The 20,713-nt window shown below is 45.7% G+C and overlaps 1 protein-coding gene across 2 annotated transcripts in view; it reads left to right on the forward strand.

Moving 5' to 3' along the window:
• The window catches only part of dennd1b (DENN/MADD domain containing 1B), a 292,862-nt gene that overhangs the window by 214,032 nt on the left and 58,117 nt on the right, over positions 1-20,713 (forward strand). For both annotated transcript variants that reach the window (XM_078407728.1, XM_078407727.1), the window contains 2 exons: positions 2,413-2,538; positions 19,676-19,777. In XM_078407728.1, the coding sequence (XP_078263854.1) occupies positions 2,413-2,538; positions 19,676-19,777 (228 nt within the window). The remainder of the gene's footprint in view (positions 1-2,412; positions 2,539-19,675; positions 19,778-20,713) is intronic.

Here is a 20,713-nt window from a genome sequence, read left to right on the forward strand (position 1 = left end):
ATCCTGTGTCTGTACACTGTGGGTGGCTCGATTGTAATTGTCTTTCTGCTGACGGGATAGCACGCAACAAAAGCTTTTCACAGTACCTCAGTATACATGGCAATGAACTCAACTAAAGGAATGACTAGTCTGCTTTGAAATGTCCCCTCCAGCTTTGTGGTTTGGGATGGAATCCACTCATTTCCAGTAAAATCATTACATTTCTCCGTTGAAGACTCTGAGAGAAATTCCTTCTGAAAGACTTTAACCAACGTTGGCCTCGTACATCTTTTTTTAATCCCCAATGGTGCTGTTTGTGGAATCTGCCCTGGGCACAGAGTGTTTTGTTGCACCTGTTAAAATTTATCAGTGCGGGGAATCTTGATATTTCATCATGTGACGGTTTGTGGGATGAATCCTCCATGTCTCACTAATTATAAGGGCACTGAGATTCCAGTGGATTTGTATGTTCCTTAACCTTTCTCGCCACAGACGTATAGATTATGTACTTCACATACTGCGCTGAAGTTAATTGAAAATACTTAATGAGGCTCGGTATATGCAGTCTGAGCACTAAATGAGTTGGATTTCAAAACTTTCATCTGCAACCATCAAACCTTGATGTAAATTGAAAAGATCACAGCTATTGGGAAAAGACCTATATTATAAAGTCCTTTCTGCATAGATTATGAACATCATAACTCAATGATTTTTCCATAAAAATATGGCTGTAATTGGACCCAATGGGGGACCTTTACTTTGATCAGATCACAGTAACTGTGACTTTACACTGAAAAATGTCACCGCTGTAAAGGTTTATCACCTGTAGTGCTTCGGTTTCTCTGAGGCCTTGTACTGCACTGATTGTGTTTATTAAAAGAAGCATAATGAGTAATTAAACGGCAAATCATCATCCGAAGCACAGAAAGAAAAGAATTGCATTCAATATTTTAGTAACAGAGATTGTATTTTCTCATTATTCATCCCTTGACTACATTCATGCCTTCATGTTTTTTTCTCCAGCACGCAGTTCGTTGCTAATTATGTTTTGTTGATGATAACTTGGTCTGATTTCATTATGCAGCAGATAAATGCAATTAATTGTGCTCCAGTTTTGATTTCTAGTTTTTAGTTTAGTTTAGAGATACAGCGCGGAAACAGGCCCTTCGGCCCACCGAGTCAGCGCCGACCAGCGGTCCCCGCACACTGACACTATCCTACACACGCGAGGGACAATTTTCCATTTATACCAAGCCAATTAACCTGCAAACCTGTACGTCGTTGGAGTGTGGGAGAAAATCAGAGAGAACCCAAGCGGTCACGGGGAGAAGGTACAGACAGCACCCGTAGTCGGGATCGAACCCGGGTCTCTTGAGCGCTGGAAGGCAGCAGCTCTACCGCTACGCCACCGTACTGCCCTTTCTGCCCTTGACTTTGAAGAAAAAGTTGATCACTGTAAATCCCTTGAAATCCGACACTCTGAGTTGTACAGGGTTTATTCACAAAATGCTGGAGTAACTCAGCAGGTCAGGCAGCATCTCGGGAGAGAAGGAATGGGTGACGTTTCGGGTCGAGACCCTTCTTCAGACTGAAGAAGGGTCTCGACCCGAAAACATCACCCATTCCTTCTCTCCCGAGATGCTGCCTGACCTGCTGAGTTACTCCAGCATTTTGTGAATAAATCGATTTGTACCAGCATCTGCAGTTATTTTCTTATACGAGTTGTACAGGGTGTTGTACCTGGGTGAAGTATTCACCCCTTATTGAGTCAGAGACTTCAAAGGGCTGCTACCTGTTGGTTGTAGACCATGAGTGGCACAAGTCCAGTGAAGGTCAGCAGTTGAGCTGCTGTCTTACAGCGCCAGAGACCCGGGTGTGATCCTGACTGGGGGCGCTGTCTGTACGGAGTTTGTACGTTCTCCTTGTGACCACGTGGGTTTTTCTCGGCGGTACTCCAGTTTCCTCCCACACTCCAAAGACGTACAGGTCTGTAGGTTGCCCCAAAATGCTGGAGTAACTTAGCGGATCAGGCAGCATCTCTGGAAAAAAGGAATAGGTGATGTTCTGGGTCAAGACCCTTTCTCAGACTGAGAGTCAGGGGAGAGCGAAACCTGTTTCATGGACAGGTATAAAGAACAAATAAATGAAAGATATGAAAAGTACAAATCAAAGCCAACAATGATGATTACGGAAGAGTAGAGCCCACAATGGTCCATTGTTGGCTGTGGAAACAGTGATAACAAGTAGATACACATGCTGAAGGAGATGTCCTACTAGTTTCATGGTACTCTTACATTCCCTCTCTCTTCGTCCCTCCCCTATCCTAGTTGTTCGACTAGTTTTAATGTCGTCCAGCTTAGTTTCACTGTTTCGAATTGGCACAATCTTTGCTCATTGTAGATTTCAGAGTGTTTGTTTATTCTCTGTGTGCAGGTCTATTCCTTGAAGTACAAACTGAAGAAGCAGTCCACAGCCACAGGTGACGGGGTGGCCAGGGCCTTTCTTAAGGCCCAGGCAGCGTTGTTTGGCTCCTACAGGGATGCACTACGATATAAACCTGTAAGTATTTCAAAGAAACGATCTCCCAACATTATAGGTGTCACAAAATGCTGGAGTAACTGGAGATGCGGGTCAGGCAGCATCTCAGGAGAGAAGGAATGGGTGACGTTTCGGGTCGAGACCCTTCTTCAGACAGACATTATATATTCTCTTGGCTGAAACGGTGGTGCTGCAGTAGAGTTGCTGCCTTATAGAGCTTTCAGCGCCAGTGTGCGATCCCGACTGCAGGTGCTGTCTGTACGGAGTTTGTACGTTCTCCCTGTGACCATGAGGGTTTTCTCCGAGATCTTCGGTTTCCTCCCACACTCCAAAGACGTACGTACAGGTTTGTAGGTTAATTGGCTTGGTATAAATGTAAATTGTCCCTAATGTGTGTGTAGGATAGTGCTAGTGTGTGTAGGATAGCGCTAGTGTGTGTAGGATAGTGCTAGTGTGTGTAGGATAGTGCTAGTGTGTGTAGGATAGTGCTAGTGTGTGTAGGATAGTGCTAGTGTGTGTAGGATAGTGCTAGTGTGTGTAGGATAGTGCTAGTGTGTGTAGGATAGTGCTAGTGTGTGTAGGATAGTGCTAGTGTGTGTAGGATAGCGCTAGTGTGTGTAGGATAGTGCTAGTGTGTGTAGGATAGCGCTAGTGTGTGTAGGATAGCGCTAGTGTGTGTAGGATAGTGCTAGTGTGTGTAGGATAGTGCTAGTGTGTGTAGGATAGCGCTAGTGTGTGTAGGATAGTGCTAGTGTGTGTAGGATAGTGCTAGTGTGTGTAGGATAGTGCTAGTGTGTGTAGGATAGTGCTAGTGTGTGTAGGATAGTGCTAGTGTGTGTAGGATAGTGCTAGTGTGTGTAGGATAGTGCTAGTGTGTGTAGGATAGCGCTAGTGTGTGTAGGATAGTGCTAGTGTGTGTAGGATAGTGCTAGTGTGTGTAGGATAGTGCTAGTGTGTGTAGGATAGTGCTAGTGTGTGTAGGATAGTGCTAGTGCGTGGGGATCGCCGGTTGGCACGGACTCGGTGGGCCGAAGGGCCTGTGTCCACGCTAAATCTCTCAACTAAACTAAACTAAACTAAACATGCATTGCAGAAGTGAGCAATCTCGAATTTTGATTTCACGGTGTGATTAATCTTCATTGTCTTTCCCCTTGTAAAACCATGCGAAAATTGTCATGTACACTTGGATTTTTCTTCACTGCAATTGCATTTAAGCAACTACCTTATTTCTGTTTAGATTATTATTGTCACATTATCGAGACAGTAAAAAGCTTTTGATTGAGTGCTATCCATTCAAGGGAAAGATTATACATAAATACAATCAAACCGTGCACTGCACAGATAAGGGATAAAGGGTACAACGTTTAGTGCAAAGATATAACATTGAAGTTCAATTAAAGAAAGTTCAATGTCTCCAATGAGGTAGATGGTGGATCAGGACCACACTCTAGCTGATGAGAGGACCGTCCAGTTGCCTGATAAACCAGCGTCTGCAGTTCCTTTTGTCTCCAGATATAATTACAACTTTTAAAGGACACTAGACCAAGTGGACCCATTGGGCCCAAACCTCTCCTGCATTGGTGCAACACCCTCCTCCCCCCCACCCCCCATTCCTCCCCTCCCCCTCCCCCCCTCCTCCCTCCCTTCCTCCCTCTCCCCTCCCTCCGTAGGAGATAGATTTAAACTTTCAAATGTGAATAACTTTAAAAACATAACACCGATTTCAATGAAACTTCTTCCATTAGCACCAAAGGGACGACGGTGAGCAAGGTGGGCCTAATATTGTCGCGCTATCGTGTACCATTTTGGCTGTAGTTCAGGAACAAACAAACGAGAGCTTTAGTATATAGATTTGGACAGAGCGATGGACAGGAATGCTTTAGAGGGCTAGGGACCAAATGCTGTAAAACGTGACTAGACAATGTACCAACTTGGTCAGCATGGACAAGTTGGGCTGAAGGGCCTGTTTCCAAGCTGTACAGCTCCTTGACTCTATATCAGATTGGCCTCAAATTCTATAATATGCCAGACCATGTGACCACACTGGGCATTCACCTATTCATAGATGCCCGGCACAATTCTGCTTTTATTTTATACGTTTAAGACCTGATGGACATTTGTCGGGTTATTTACGAGGGACTGGACTCTTTAAAGAGAGAGAGACTGGGTGATGCTGGAGTTTAGAAGGATGAGAGGGTACCATATTGAAGCTAACCGAATAGTGAAAGGCCTGGATAGAGTGGATGTGGAGAGGATGTTTCCACTAGTGGGAGAGTCCAGGACAAGAGGGCGCAGCCTCAGGATAAAATGACGTACCTTCAGAAAGGAGATGAGGAGGAACTTCTTTAGTCAGTGGGTGGTGAATCTGTGGAATTTATTGCCACAGATGGCTGTTCAGGCCAAGTCATTGGGTATTTTTAAAGCGGAGATTGACGGATTAATTAGTTAGGGTGTCAAACGTTGTTGGGGGGGAGGCAGGAGAATAGGGGTTGAGAGGAAAAGATAGATCAGCCATGATTGAATGGCAGATTGGTCTAATTCTGCTCTTTTGATTTATGACTTCTGTGGGGAAGTAAGAGAACAAAATTGCTTTAAGGAGCTTGAGAGACGCCTTGTAAATGATCTACTGGGGCTATTGGACTTTGTCCCACATGATGCATTAGTTCCTCAATATCTTGTTCTTGCCCATGGGAAAGAGAGCCAATTATTATGGTAACAATTAATGTTTGAGAGGAAAGTCAGTATGAGGTAATCATCAGTGATGTATTCAAATCAAAAAAATATGTTCCTTAATTGATTTTAACTGAAAAAAATGGTATAATTCATATCACTCTGTGGAATGGTATCCAAAAATATGTTTTTACCCAAATATCAGAAATATTGGTACTTACATCAGGATTAGTTTGAGAGCCAGCTATCCCAAGGATCTGCATTCACTCTGTTGGTAACAATATCTGGAAATCCAAAGTATTATGGTTAAGCTTTTCTTATGACCTTATGACTTATGACCTTATGGCTGCATTTGGAGTATTGAGTGCAGTTCTGGCCAAACCATTACAGGAAGGATGTGGAGGTTTTGGAGAGGGTGCAGAAGAGGTTTACCAGAACGCTGCCTGGATTAGATGAGGTTGGGCTCTCAGATGAGGTTGGACAAACATGGATTGGAGGGATATGGATCATATGCAGGCGGAGGAGATTAGTCTCACTTGACATCATGTTTGGCATAGACATTGTGGGCCGAAGGGCCTGTTCCTATGCTGTACTGTTTTATATTCTATGAAGAATGAAATAAATAATATTGATTACAAGTTGAAATTTGTTTTGCTGAGCCAACAGCAGGGACGTGTGAGAATTGTTCCCATAGGTGGCACAATGGTAGAGTTGCTTCCTTACGGCACCAGAGAGCCAGGTTCACTCCTGACTATGGGTGCTGTCTGTGCGGAGTTTGTATATTCTTTCCTGTGACCGCGTGGGTTTTCTCTGGGTGCTCCCATTTCTTCCCACACTCCAATCACAATCATACTTTATTAACCAAGTATGTTTTGCAACATTCGAGGAACTTCATTTGCCGTACAGTCATAATAATAAAAAGCAACAGGACACAAAAAATGCATTTTAACATGAACATCCAACACAGTGACTCCTCCACATTCCTCACTGTGATGGAAGGTGCAAAATAAGTTCAATCTCTCCCTTCTTTGTCCTCCAGCGGTCGGGGGCCTCTAACCTTCCATTGACGGGATGATCTTGACTCCCATAGCTGGCGGCGGGCCTTCCTCGTTGGGGCGATCAAGCTCCTGCATCAGGGGGGATCTCAGCTCCCCCAGGTCAGGCGATCTATCCCCGGGTCGGGGCTCGCCGAACGTTGTGCGGCTTTTGGAGCTCCTGACCGGTCGGTCTCAACCTGAGACTGTGAGCTCTGCGATGTTAATGTCCGCAGACCGCGGTTGGAGCGTCGATCCCAGGCAAGGGATCACATGCTCAGATGGTAAGTCCACGCCCCGCGGGGGCTCAAAGTCAATCTTGAGCAAGGCCGCCAGCTCCATGATGTTAGACCGCAGAGCGACCGGAGATACGATCCGGTAAACAATCGCATCTCCGCCAAGCTAAGAGATTGAAAAAAAGTTTTCCCCGACCCCCTCCCCCACCCCCCCACCGCCCACCTAAAACAAACCAGAGAACATTTACACAAACTTTTAAAACTTACCAAAAATAACAAAAAAGTTTGAAAAGGACGGACAGACTGTAGGCGAGGCAGCCATCGTGCGGCGCCCCCTGGTGGTTCGTACAGGTTTGTAGGTTAACAGGCTATTGTAAATTGACCCTAGTGTGTCCGATAGTGCTCGTGTAGGCGTGATCGCAGTTCGGCGCGGACTTGGTGGGCCAAAGAGCCCGTCTCCACGCAATACCCCTAAAGACTAAAATAAACACGAATAATCATTTCAATTTAATTAAATGTGTTAAACTTCCCTTAAAATTGGTTTTGTATCTTCAGAGCTGTGACATCAGATTTCCCCTCAGTATGTCTCTTGTTTGCAGCCTGCCTACAAGTGGCAACACTCTGACTGGGTGTTAAGAATGCCCAGTTTCTGCTGTCACACTGTATGTGTGCAAGTGTGAATTGCTGAATCACTGGTTGGTTTATGGCAATAATTGGAGTAACAAGTTAACCACCATGAAAATAACTGATAAAAAGGAAGGGGTTTTTTGTTCAGTAAACAATTGGAAATAAGTAACAATGGACTGTGAGGCCAAGTATGCCTCTATCTTGAATTAATTTTGTAATAGAATCATAGTTTGTAAAACCTCTACCTTTTAAGATCCTTAAGATGTGTGTTCTTTTTTAGTTTAGTTTAGAGATACAGTGCGGAAACAGGCCCCTTCGGCCCACCGAGTCCGCACCGACCAGTGATCCCCGCATAATAACACTATCCCTACACCCACTAAGAATAATTTTTACATTTACCAAGCCAATTTACCTACATACCTGTACGTCTTTGAAGTGTGGGAGGAAACTGAAGATCTCGGAGAAAACCCATGCGGTCACGGGAAGAAGGTACTAACTCCGTACAGACGGCGCCCGTAGTCAGGATTGAACCCGGGTCTCCGGCGCTGCAAGGCAGCAACTCTACCGCTGCACCACTGTGCCGACCCGCAGAAACAAGAAACTGCAGGTGCTGGTTTGTACCAAAGATAGACACAAAGTGCTGGAGTAACTCAGCGGGTCAGGCAGCATCTCTGGAGAAAAAATGGTAGTTGACGTTTCGGGTCGTGACTAAAAATAGAGGTGGGGGTGGGGGGAGAGCTGGAGGTGAGAAAAGACCAGGTCAAATCAGGGCCGGCCTCAAATGACCCCAGGCAGGGTGGTGCCTGGTAAATGGTTGGGGAAGGTGTGATCTCAAGAGGGATATGATGTGGTGAACTGTGGGACTGGTTAAACGACAAGGGTGGAGGAAGGGGCAAGGGGGGAGGAGGAGGGGAGTGTTAATAGAAGGTACAGGGGCTCCCCGGCTTACCATGTTTCGCCAGACGATATTGCGACCTTGCGATGGTGCAAACGGCAGTGACCCGGCGAGACCAAACGCAGGCTCGGTGATCGCTTCACTCAACACCTGCGCTCGGTCCGCGTTGGCCAATCTGATCTCCCGGTGGCCCAGCACTTCAACTCCCCCTCCCATTTCCAGTCTCACCTTTCTGTCATGGGCCTCCTCCAGAGCCATAGTGAGTCCCACCGGAAATTGGCAATGGAGGAGGCCCAGGCCAGAAAGGTCAGTATGGGAAACAGAGAACAGCACACCACAAGAACCGACCCTTCAGCCCACATTATCTGTGCCAAACCTGATGCCAATTTGAACTACTCTCCTCTGCCTGCATGTATTCCATATCCCTCCATTCCCTGCAGATCTGTGTGCCTATCGAAAAGCCTCTTAAACACCACTATCGTATCTGCCCCCTCCACCACCGTTACAGGCACCCACCACACTCTGTGTAAAAAAAAGCTTCCCACACATCTACATGCTAAAACTCTCGTTTGTTTGTTTGTTTGTTCCTGAACTACAGCCAAAACGGTACACGACAGCGCGAGAATTGTAGGCCCACCTTACTCACCGTCGTCCCTTTGGTGCTAATAGAAGAAGTTTTATTGAAATCAGTGTTATATTTTTAAGGTTATTCACATTTTAAAGTTTAAATCTATCTCCTAGGGAGGGAGAAAGGGAGGGGGTGGAGGAAGGGAGGGAGGGAGGAGGAATAAGGGGGGTTGAGGGGAGGGAGTGGGGGGTAGAGGGGAGGGTAGGGGAGGGAGAGGGGGAGGGAGGGAGAGGGGAGGGAAGGGAGAGGGGAGGAGAGGGTGCTGCACCAATGCAGGAGAGGCTTGGGCCCAACAGGTCCACTTGGTCTAGTCTCCTTTAAACTTTACCCCCCTCACCTTAAAGCTATGCCCTTGAGTCCTTGACCGTTCCACCCTGGGGAGAAGAGTCCTGACTGTGTGACCCCCACACTGACACCACTGTGTTAGTTGCTTATTCCTAGAGCTACTCTAACACCAGATGGAAGCACAGTGCTGACGGAGCAAGCCTCAACCCCAGCTCCCCATCCTCTTCCAAATATCAGCCCAATGCATGGTCCCATCAAGAGACACACTGGGTGGCAGTGTAGTTCAGTTTAGAGATACAGCATGGAAACGGGCCCTTCAGCCCACCGAGTCCACGCTGACCGTCCATCACCCATACACTAGTACTATCCTACACACCAAGGGGAATTTTCAGAGGCCAACTAACCTACAAAGCCGCACGTCTTTGGAGTGTGGGAGGAACCGGAACGCCCAGAGAAAACCCACGCGGTTACAGGGAGAAGGTACAAACTCCGTGCAGACAGCACTCGTGGTCTGGTTTGAACCTGGGTTTCTGGTGCTGTAAGGCAGCAACTCTACCGTTACGTCACTGTGCCTCCCTTGTAGGAAGTCTTCTATGTTAAACGCATCTGCAGCTTTGCACCAGAATCATGAGCTGCATGGTGGCTGGTCCGACTTTTAACATTGTTGTCCTTCAGCTCTCCTTGAACAGATTAGTTTATTTTAGAAATACAACATGGAAACAGTCCCTTCGACCCGCCGAGTCCACGCCGACCTACGATCACCTGTCCACACTAGTTCTATGTTATCCCATTGTCACCTGCTCCCTGGACACTATTTACAGGGACCAATTCATCTACATCTTTAACTGGACAAGACTTCTTGTCTTGTCTTAGTTAGACACAAAATGCTGGAGTAACTCAGCAGGACAGGCAGCATCTCTGGAGAGAAGGACTGGGTGACGTTTCGGGTTGAGACCCTTCTTCAGACTGTCTTGTCTTGACTGAGCTGCACGTCTTTGGACTGGAGAGCATTGTCTTGCAGGTTGCGTGTGTTAGCTATCTGCTTTCCCATGGCTGATCAGACATGTTTCACGGGATATTTGTTGCTCACCATGTCTCTGCTAGGCACACCAATACTATTGTTCAGATGCAATAACTGGTTGGGTCTAAATTGCTTGCCAGACATCTGGGTTATCTGTGCCAATTTTCCATTTGGGATGAAGGAGCCAACATTTTGTTGCTTTTTAACGGCAGGGAACAGTGAGGGTCCACCTCATGAGAAAAATATGCTGCAGTAATAACTAATGTATCTGAGCCAATTATAAGGAAGAAATTCAGACTGTCATGGGTTCTGGTGTTTCATTGACAGTTTAAGTGAGGCTTGTTGCTGATCTGCTAACCCCTAAGAATGTCTCGTTTTATTAAATCTTGACTGAGTTCCTCTGACACGAGGTCTCAGATAGCCGTGTAGTTTCCATTGGATGAAGAGATTTGTTGACGCGTTCATTATATTGGCTTCAGCAATACATCAGATGACTAAAAGAGTGAGCATGTATGATGTAACTGCCTGAGTATAGACAGTTGTCCATTGATCTGCCCTTAACTCTGCCCTAAATCCTAAACGTGCGGAGTGTACTGTTCAGAGACGTTTTCTCTTCTCTACGACAGCTCCACGCAGTCGGAGAAAATAAAGGGATTGCAATGGCAGACTTGTATAAAGCTCTGAGGTTAGACGCAGAGTGCTGGAGTAACTCAATGGGCCGGGCAGCATCTCTGGAGAAAAAGGATGGGTGACATTATGTGTCGGAACCCTTCTTCAGACTGAAAGTAAGGGGGGGGGGGGGGGGGGGGGGGGTGATAGCTGTGCCTAGAAAAAAGCCTGAACAAATCAGGGCCGGGAATAGATGGACAAGGAAGAATGGAGCCCATAATGGCTCATAGTTGGCTGGGGAAGAGGTGATAACAAAAGGATATGAGGATGCAAAGAGTATGAAGCTCTTCCCCAAACATGACATTATTCCTGAAGAAGGGTCCTGATCCGAAACGTCGTCTGTCCATTCCCTCCACAGATGCTGCTTAGCCCGCTGAGTTCCTCCAGCACTTTTGTGTTTTGTTCCAGATTCCAGCGTCCCGTGTGACGACATTTTTCTGAGCTTTCTCTTTGGATATCAGTGTTTAGTCGTTGTGCGTTGAGCATCCCATTTCCCTTGTTCACTATGCAATCTTCTCCTGAGGTTTCTGCAGTTCCTGGGGGCGGCACGGTTGCGCAGCGGGTAGAGCTGCTGCCTTACAGCGCCGGAGACCCGGGTTCGATCCTGACTACGGGTGCTGTCTGTACGGAGTTTATACGTTCGCCCTGTGATGGTGTGGGTTCTCCTCGGGTGCCTTGGTTTCCTCCCACACTCCAAAGATGTGCGGGTTTGCAGGTTAATTGGCTGTAAATTAATTCTGTAGGTGTCTTCTTTCTTTCGCGGCCATCTTCAATGTTCCAAATGTTACATCACTGTCATCGTCCGTCCTGAAAAGGCTGCAAGCTTCCGGTGACAATCAGTGGGAGCCATCACTTGTACAATAGATGATGGTGGTGGTAGCAGAATTAGCCCAGGGCACGTCCAGTTTCCAGCCCCGCGATGTGGACGCTTCTGCTTTGGGGCCTGTAGGAGTGTAGGATAGAACTAGTGAACGCTGGTTGGTGCGGACTCGGTGGGCCGAAGGGCCTGTTTCCACACTGTATCTCTAAAAGTGAAACTAAACACTAAAAACCTTATCCCTACCCAGGCTGACTTGTCCAGGTCAGTCAAATCATTGCAGCTCAGGATTTAATATGGGATTGTTCAGAACTGCGTGACGCCACAATTCACTGGAGAAAATGTAACGGTTTGGATATGTAAATATGATTAAAAAATATGCAGATGTCGAAAATCTGAAACAAAAATACAATGTGCAAGGAAACCTCAATAGTTCAGGCAGCATGTGTGGAAAGGGAAGCAATGCCCTCATCTGAAAGTTCATGCAACTGATTTTTTTGTTTTAGTGTTCAAGATACAGTGTGCAAACAGGCCCTTCAGCCCACTGAGTCCACGCCAACCAGTGATCACCGCATATACTGGTTCTATACTGCACTCTAGGGACAATTTACAGAAGCCATTAACTACAAGCCTGTACGTCTTTGGAGTGTGGGAGGAAACCGGAGCACCCGGAGAAAATGCACGCAGTCAGAGAGAGAGAGAGAGCGTGCAAACTCCGTACCAACAGCCCCCGTAGTCAGGTTTGAACCCTAAAACCCAAAATTTCCTCCCTTCTCCCCATAACTGGTGGTCCCATCACGGAGCACCTTGTGGCCTTGCGGCATTTGTATCAAAGAGCATAGAACAGTACAGCACAGAAATGGGCTCTTTAGCCCACCGTGTTTGTGATGAGCACAATGCCAAGTGAAAGTGATCTAATCTGCCTGCATGTGATCCATATTCCTTGCACTTCCATGTTGCTATCTGAAAGTCTCTGAAGCCCCACTATCGTATCTTTCTCCACCACCACAGCGCGTTCCAGGCCAAAACCTGCCCACCACATGTAGATATATATATATCTATATACTAAAACTCTCGTTTGTTTGTTTGTCCTTGAGTGTTGCACATTTCCACTCAGGTTAAAGGTTCTGACAGTCTTACCCTATTGACACCTCTCATGATTTTACATACTTCGGTCTAGTCTCCCCTCAACCTCCGACATTCCAGAGAAATCAATCCAAGTCTGTCCATCCTCTCCCTGTAGCTGAAACCTTCTAATCCAGGCAAAGAGGACACATTAACAACTCTCAACTGTGGATCAGGTCATTCAATGAAAAATCATTAAAAAGAGGGTGGTGAATCTTTGGAATTCGTTTCCTCAGACGGCTGTGGAGGTCAAGTCAATGGATATCTTTACGGCGGAGATTGACAGATTCTTGATTAGTACGGGTGTCAGGGGTTATGGGGAGAAGGCAGGAGAATGGGGTTGAGGGGGAAAGATAGATCAGCCATGATTGAATGGTGGAGTAGACTCGATGGACCGAATGGCCTAATTCTGCTCCTATCACTTATGAACTTAAAAGAGAACCACTAAGTATTTTATCCATTTTCTCCCCAATTCCAATAGACAATAGACAATAGGTGCAGGAGGAGGCCATTCGGCCCTTCGTGCCAGCACCGCCATTCAATGTGATCATGGCTGATCATTTTCAATCAGTACCCCATTCCTGCCTTCTCCCCATACCCCCTGACTACGCTATCCTTAAGAGCTCTATCTAGCTCTCTCTTGCCTCGCTCTTCCCGTTCCCTGCTACTCTTGTAAGATCATTCTTACATCTTGTCAAAGCAACAACCATTTTGGCGAGCTAGCCGTGAGATTGTCTGTTTGAATTTGCCATTAATTCAGTGCTTTGAAGCCACACCCCACTGGGAATAATGAAAGGCATTGATAGAGTGGATGTGGACTGGTGGAGGAGTCTAGGACCACAGGTCAAAGCCTCAGAATTAAAGGGCGCTCTTTTAGAAAGGAGGTGAGGAGCAACTTCTTTAGTCAGGGGTAGTTAATCTGTGAAACTCATTGCCACAGAGGGCTGTGGAGGCCAAGTCAGTGGATATTTTCAAGGCAGAGATAGACATGTTCTTGATTAGAACGGGTTATGGAGAGAAGGCACAAAATGAGATTTAGGAGGCAGAGATCAGTCATGATTGAATGGCGGAGTAGACTCAATGGGCCGAATGGCCTAATTCTACTCCTGTAACTTATGAACTTGTGAAGTGAATGAAGAAGCTTCATCTTGTACTGAACAGAATATATTTCGCAAAACTCATTCCAGGCTGGATACAGACACAAATCACAAAGATTAAAAGACAATGTGCACTTACTCCAGCGTGCCTTTTCCCTCCATCTTAGAACATAGAACAGTACAGCACAAAAACAGGTCCTTCAGCCCACAATGTCTGTGCCGAACATGATGCCAGGACCATCTCTTATCTACCTGCACACAACCGATATCCCTCCATTCCCTGCATATCCATGAGCCTATCCGTACGGCTCTTAAACGCCACTATGGTATCTGCTTCTGTTGATTCAGTATCAAAAATACTATTAAAACAGAAAATCTATTGTAGGTTCTGTTGGTAGATTTCTGCGAGAAATGGAAAAGATATTTCAATGCACAGCCTTTTTGATGTGACTTTAGAAGAGGTGAAAATACTTATTGTCGTTTTTCTTTTAATGATCTTTCTTTGAATGATCTGATCTACAGTTGAGAGTTTTTACTGACAAAATTTTTAGTGTTTCTCGACAGGGAAGAATTTGTGTCTAATAGGTCTTGGCAGTAGATATTCCCAGTGCTATTAGCTGCCAGAAATGAAATGCAGCTAAAAAATATATCCATTTGTATCAGAATGTAACAACATGTAAAGTTTCCATCGTCTCAAAGATTAAAGGGCTATTGTCTGTGTTCATAATAGTGACACACTTCAAATGTGAATGCTTCCACTTCCAGGGTCAGGCTTGCAGAGAGCTTTGAAATATGCCGTCGCAACTTCATATCGAATCGGCGAAAAAAAATAATTTCCAAAAAATCTTTAATCCTTTCAAGGCCTTGCTGCTTCAGGCTGTTTTGATTTTATTATTTTTGTTTTTAAGATGCACCAGACCACACTTGAGGAATCCCACAAGTTCTCCTGATAGGCTCAACCATATTTTCTTGCGAAGCTGGAGTTCTTTCGGCCCGGCGATATAATGCTGCCCCTCTTGGTTATTCCCATTGTAAGACATAGGAGCGGAATTAGGCCATTCGACCCATCTCGTCTACTCCCCCATTTGACCACGGCTGATCTATCTTTCCCCCGCAACCCCATTCCCCTGCCTTCTCCCCGTAACCTTTGACGCCCCCCGCAGGGAGAAGGTACAAACCCCGTTCAGACAGTGCCCGAGGTCAGGCTCTGGTGCACTGGGAGGCAACAGCTCTGGCAGCTGTGCCATTGAGCTACTTTCTTTGATCTCTTGTACTCTGTACCTCAGGCTTACCTGAAAACACTGCAGAGAAACCCTTTCGGATGCTTCACTCAATTCAAGGTCAATGCTGGTGGGTGGCAATGTGCCTAAACGTGAGGGCATCACAGTGGTAGAGCTGCTGCCTCACACCACCGGAGCCCCGGGTTCGATCCTGGCCACCGGTGCTGTCTGTGTGGAGTTCGCACATTCTCCCTGTGAGCGCGTGGGTTTCCCCCCCGAGCGCTCCGGTTTCCTCCCACATCCCGAAGACCTGCGGGTTTGCAGGTTAATTGTCCCTCTGTAAATTGCCCCTAGAGTGCAGGGAGTGGATTAGAAAGTGGGATAGCATGGTGTGGAGTTCTTGATGGTCGGCGTGGACTCGGTGGGCCGAAGAGATTGTTTCCATGCTGTATCTCTAAAAACGAAAAATTAAAACAAAAGCAATTGGCCGGATCTCTGCTCAGGCTGTATGTGGTGGAATTCTTAACAGAAAAATAAACAAATCTGAACTCTGCTTAGGTGATGTCCGTGCTACATCTCTGAACTAAGAACTGAATCTTTATCCCCATCTGCCTGGCCATGAATTTATTGACCGGCACAATTAACATGTTGAAATGAAGTACTCAGAAGGCAGTGGAGGCCAATTCTCTGAATGCATTCAAGAGAGTGCTAGAGCTCTTAAGGATAGCGGAGTCAGGGGGTATGGGGAGAAGGCAGGAACGGGGTACTGATTGAGAATGATCAGTTATGATCACATTGAATGGCGGTGCTGGCTCGAAGGGCCGAATGGCCTCCTCCTGCACCTATTGTCTACTGTTTACAATTTTGCTTTAAGGAAAAGCACAGTCAGGTTCTCTGTGTCTTTGACGCCCCATGGTTGTATTCGGGAGTTTAGCTCCCATTCATAATCTTTGGCCCTGGGTAGCCTGATAAATGGCTTCACTTGTCAGCTCTCAGTGAAGTGCAGCCCAGGGTTTTGTGATTAACATGAGCCTATCTTTGCAGGGCTGGGTCGACTTGTGATATGCTATTTCACCATTGAAAAAAATGGAAACAATACTTCTCACTCCCCTGTAAGATAGCAGGAGAGGTTCTCTGCAGTAAATGCATTCCAAGTTCCTGCTGTAATCTCACGAGTAATTTACACAGTGAATTATTTTTTGTCAGACAAAGTGAGATTTATCTGCGTGTCTACGTGATGTTTAAATTTCACATTTTGGTTTGGAGGGGTGGGGGGGGGGGGGGGGGGTGAGATAACCAGCCAGGTGTCCTGAAGGAATGTCTCGACCCGAAATGTCACCCATTCCTTCTCTCCAGAGATGCTGCCTGCCCCGCTGAGTTACTCCAGCATTTTGTGTCGGTCTTCAGGTGTCCTGAAATATTGATAGGAATGCAAAACGGTAAACTTACGACTGTTTTGGGAAGCAACAATATCAATAACAGGATGTAGATTGTGAGTGATTTATGAATACTTTTGTTGAAGCTCAGCACCAGGTAGATTGGCGATCCAGAATGTCAAGTATCAACACCAAGAGAAGCCTGATAATATAATCAGTCTGAAGAAGGGTCTTGACCTAAAACGTCACCCATTCCTTCTCTCCCGAGATGCTGCCTGACCCACTGAGTTACTCCAGCATTTTGTGTCTACCTTTGATTTAAACCAGCATCTGCAGTTTTTTTTCCCTACTGATAATATAATACATGTCTATGGGACTGATGCACTACATGCTGAGAACTATATCCTGCACTCTGTATCTTCCACTTTGCTCCACCTATTGTACTTGAGTTTGGCTAGATTGTCCTTATGTATAGTGTTATCTGATCTGATTGCATAGCATGCAAAACAAAGCTTTTCATTGTACTTTGGTACACGTGGCAATAATAAACCTAAACCTAAATTTAATTTAAAATACTAAACCAGATCTTTTAAATTTGCACTACTGAACCTTTTCAGTAGTTATAATGCAGCATAAAATTGTAGCCAATAGACAATGGACAATAGGTGCAGGAGTAGGCCATTCGGCCCTTCGAGCCGCCATTCAATGTGGTCATGGCTGATCATCCACAATCAGTACCCTGTTCATGCCCTCTCCCCATACCCCCTGGCGGGACTGTCATATGTTGAAAGACTGGAGCGGCTAGGCTTGTGTACACTGGAATTTAGGATGAGAGGGGATCTTATCGAAACGTATAAGATTATTAAGGGGTTGGACATGTTAGAGGCAGGAAACATGTTCCCAATGTTGGGGGAGTCCAGAACCAAGGGCCACAGTTTAAGAATAAAGGGTAGGCCATTTAGAATGGACATGAGGAAAAACTTTTTCAGTCAGAGAGTTGTAAATCTGTGAAATTCACTGCCTCAGAGGGCAGTGGAGGCCAATTCTCTGAATGCATTTGAGAGCTACTTAGAGCTCTTAAGGATAGCGGAGTCAGGGGGTATGGGGAGAAGGCAGGAACAGGGTACTGATTGAGAATGATCAGCCATGATCACATTGAATGGCGGTGCTGGCTCGAAGTGCCGAATGGCCTCCTCCTGCACCTATTGTCTATTGTCTATTGACCTTGCTATCATTAAGAGCTCTATCTAACTCTCTCTTGAAAGCATCCACTGCCTTCTGAGGCAGAGAATTCCACAGATTTACAACTCTCTGAATATAAAAAGTTTTTCCTCATCTCTGTTCTAAATGGCCTACCCCTTATTCTTAAACTGTGCCCCTTGGTTCTGGTAGCATACCAGTTCCTCTGGGAAAAGTCCAATGTCTGCAATGGGGTAGGTTGGAAGATTGTCATCTTAGTTCACTAACTTCCCGGGTAATATTCTTCTCGCCCACCCTTGTAGACAACTGCTTTGTTTTATTGAAAAGCCCGCACATTGACTTCAATAACAGTTGATTGTTGATGGATCGCAAACTACAATGAGAAAAATTGTTCATGCTGTGCTTTTTTTTTTCTTGCGATTTTACGAATTACTTTTAGCATTGCCTTTGTGATTTTGGCTTCTTCTCCAGTGCCTAGTACCTGTCCTTTGTATACCGCCAACAGTGAAAATCATACTCCAGAGAGTCTTTGCAATTTCCATTATATTCTCATCTTCTGACTACCTGACAGAAATATGGGCTTTTGTAATGATTTATTATAATCTACTTTGAATAAACATTAAAATTCAAAGACATTTTCACAACCCTAATATTTTTTGTGCATTTTATCTTTCACGCAACTTACATTTGCATTTCAAGGAGATTCAAAAGCATGTATATTATCCAAATAGCTGTTTCATGTTTGAAGTCACTTGATGCATGGGAGTGTCCTTACCATTTAGATCATCTCCAGATTATTTATAGACCATTTCCCAACATCTAAATTAAAACCTTCCTGTTTTTTAGTTTATTTCTCCATTTTTATAACATATTAAACATGAAGTATTTTATTGGCGCACAAAAGTCTCAATTTGCAAGTACTTCTCTAATGCATGCAACCAGGTTAATGCTCTACTCGATTGTAATCTCCCTCCCCCCCAAACATCCCCATCCCCCACCCTCATTCACCCCTTTGCAGTCATCGTGAGTATATCTATCGATGTTTGCCCATATTAATAGTTTGTCTATGGGCACAACTTGCCCTCCTTTCATCTCAGAGGAATATTGTGCATTATATACTATGAACGGAACACACATCGAGAATGTGAAATTAGTTTTACGCGACCCACGTACATGTTAATTAGTTTCACTAAGAGGACATTTTTGCATTTTATCTTTCAAAAACCAAGCAAGAACGCCTTTATTTTCGTCTTTCAAACATGCATAGCATGCATGGCGTTTTAAGAAGCTTTTCGATAGGCACATGGATATGCAGGGAATAAGAGGAATATGGATCATGTGCAGGCAGAAGAGATTAGTTTAACTTGGTATCATGTTCGGCATGCACGTTGTGGGCCATAGGGCCACTTCTGTCCTGGACGGTTCTATGTTTAGAGATGCAGTGTTTACTTTAGAGATACAGCACGGAAACAGGCCCTTTCGGCCCACCAGTTCCGCGCCGACCAGCGATCCCCGCACATTAACAATATTCTATACCTACGAGGGTCAAAAAAAATTCACCTACATACTGTACGTCTTTGGAGTGTGGGAGGAAACCGAAGATCTCGGAGAAAACCCACGCAGTCATGGGGAGAACGTACAAACTCCGTACAGACAGCACCCATAGTCGGGATTGAACCCAGGTCTCCAGCGCTGCATTCGCTGTAAGGCAGCAACTCTACCGCTGCGCCACCATGCATGAAGTTTTGATGTTTGCAGCAAGGATTTAAAGAAGTGTTAAAATGTCCTTGCAGCTTTATGTTTTAATCATTTTATACATAACTTTGTGAAATGCAAAGTTGGCGTTTCAAATAGACTTCTCATCTTTAGAAACAAGGAACTGCAGATGCTGGTTTACACAAAAGGACACAAAGTGCTGGAGTAACTCAGCGAGTCAGGCAGCATCTCTAGAGAACATGGACAGGTGACATTTCAGGTCGGGAATCTTCTTCAGACTGGAGAAGGGTCCCATCCATGTTCTCCAGAGATGCTGCCTGACCCGCTGAGTTACTCCAGCACTTTGTGTCCTTCTGATCTTTAGCCTCACTTGTGTTGGCGACTTGTTTGATGAGACAGAATTTAATCCCAGCGACTCAAAACATTATTTTATCACCAGGATATACTACTCCAGGTCATTGCAAGTTTTTTGGAAAAACACATTAGAAATATCAATGCTGTTTAGGAGTTTGAATAATACCCTTATACATGTTTAATTTCAGGGAGAGCCAATTACATTTTGTGAAGAGAGTTATGTGGCTCATCGATCCAGCACCATAAAACACTTCCTGCAAAACGCTGTGCAGCTTCAGCTCTTCAAGCAGGTAAGGTTAAAGTTGAGGGTCTGTGTGGCAACATGGGAAATCTGCTCGGGATGTAACGGGGAGGAAAGTCTGGCACGGTGGTGCAGTGGGTAGAGCCGCTGCCTCACAGCGCCACAGACACAGGTTCGATCCCGACCTCGGATGCTGTCTTTGTGTTAAGACACAGGGAGTGAGGATTCCATTGTGTCATTGTCGGTACATATGACGATTAAACATTCTTGAACTTGGTTGAGGCAAGAGATTTACCTTGAACATGTTCTCTGGCTCGGCATTCACAAGCCGTTGTCTGGGGCTGAGATTCCTGAAGATTCACAAGCCGTTGAGAGAGGAACATCCTCGCCTGTTTACCTAATTTGGGCATGGATTCACTCTGAAGCCACGCACTCCATTGTTCATCTCTACGAGCAAGGAGAGCATTGCCAATGGGGGGGCGGCACAGTGGCGCAGCGGGTGGAGCTGCTGCCTCACAGTACCACAGACCCAGAGTAGGGGAATCGACAACCAGAAGACAGTGCTTTAAGGTGAGGGGGGAAGAAAAAGTTAATAGGAACCTGAGGAGTAACTTTTTTACACAAAGAGTGGTGGGTGTCTGGAACGAGCTGCCGGGGGAGGTAGTTGAGGCAGGTATTATCGCAACGTTTAAGAAACATTTCGACAGGTACATGGATAGGACAGGTTTAGAGGGATATGGGCCAAATGCAGGCAGGTGGGACATGTTGGTCGATGTGGGCAAGTTGAGCTGAAGGGCAGGTTTCCGCACTCTATGACCTGAGTTCGATCCTGACCTCGGGTGCTGTCTGTGCGGAGTTCGCATGTTCTCCATGTCACCACGCGGGTTTCCCCCGGGTGCTCCAGTTTCCTCCTCCATCCCAAAGATGTGCGGGTTTGCAGGTCAATTGGCCCTCTGTATAATCTCCCTAGTGTGCAGAGAATGCA

The sequence above is a fragment of the Rhinoraja longicauda genome, chromosome 11 (assembly GCF_053455715.1).
Source record: "Rhinoraja longicauda isolate Sanriku21f chromosome 11, sRhiLon1.1, whole genome shotgun sequence".
NCBI lineage: Eukaryota > Metazoa > Chordata > Chondrichthyes > Rajiformes > Arhynchobatidae > Rhinoraja > Rhinoraja longicauda.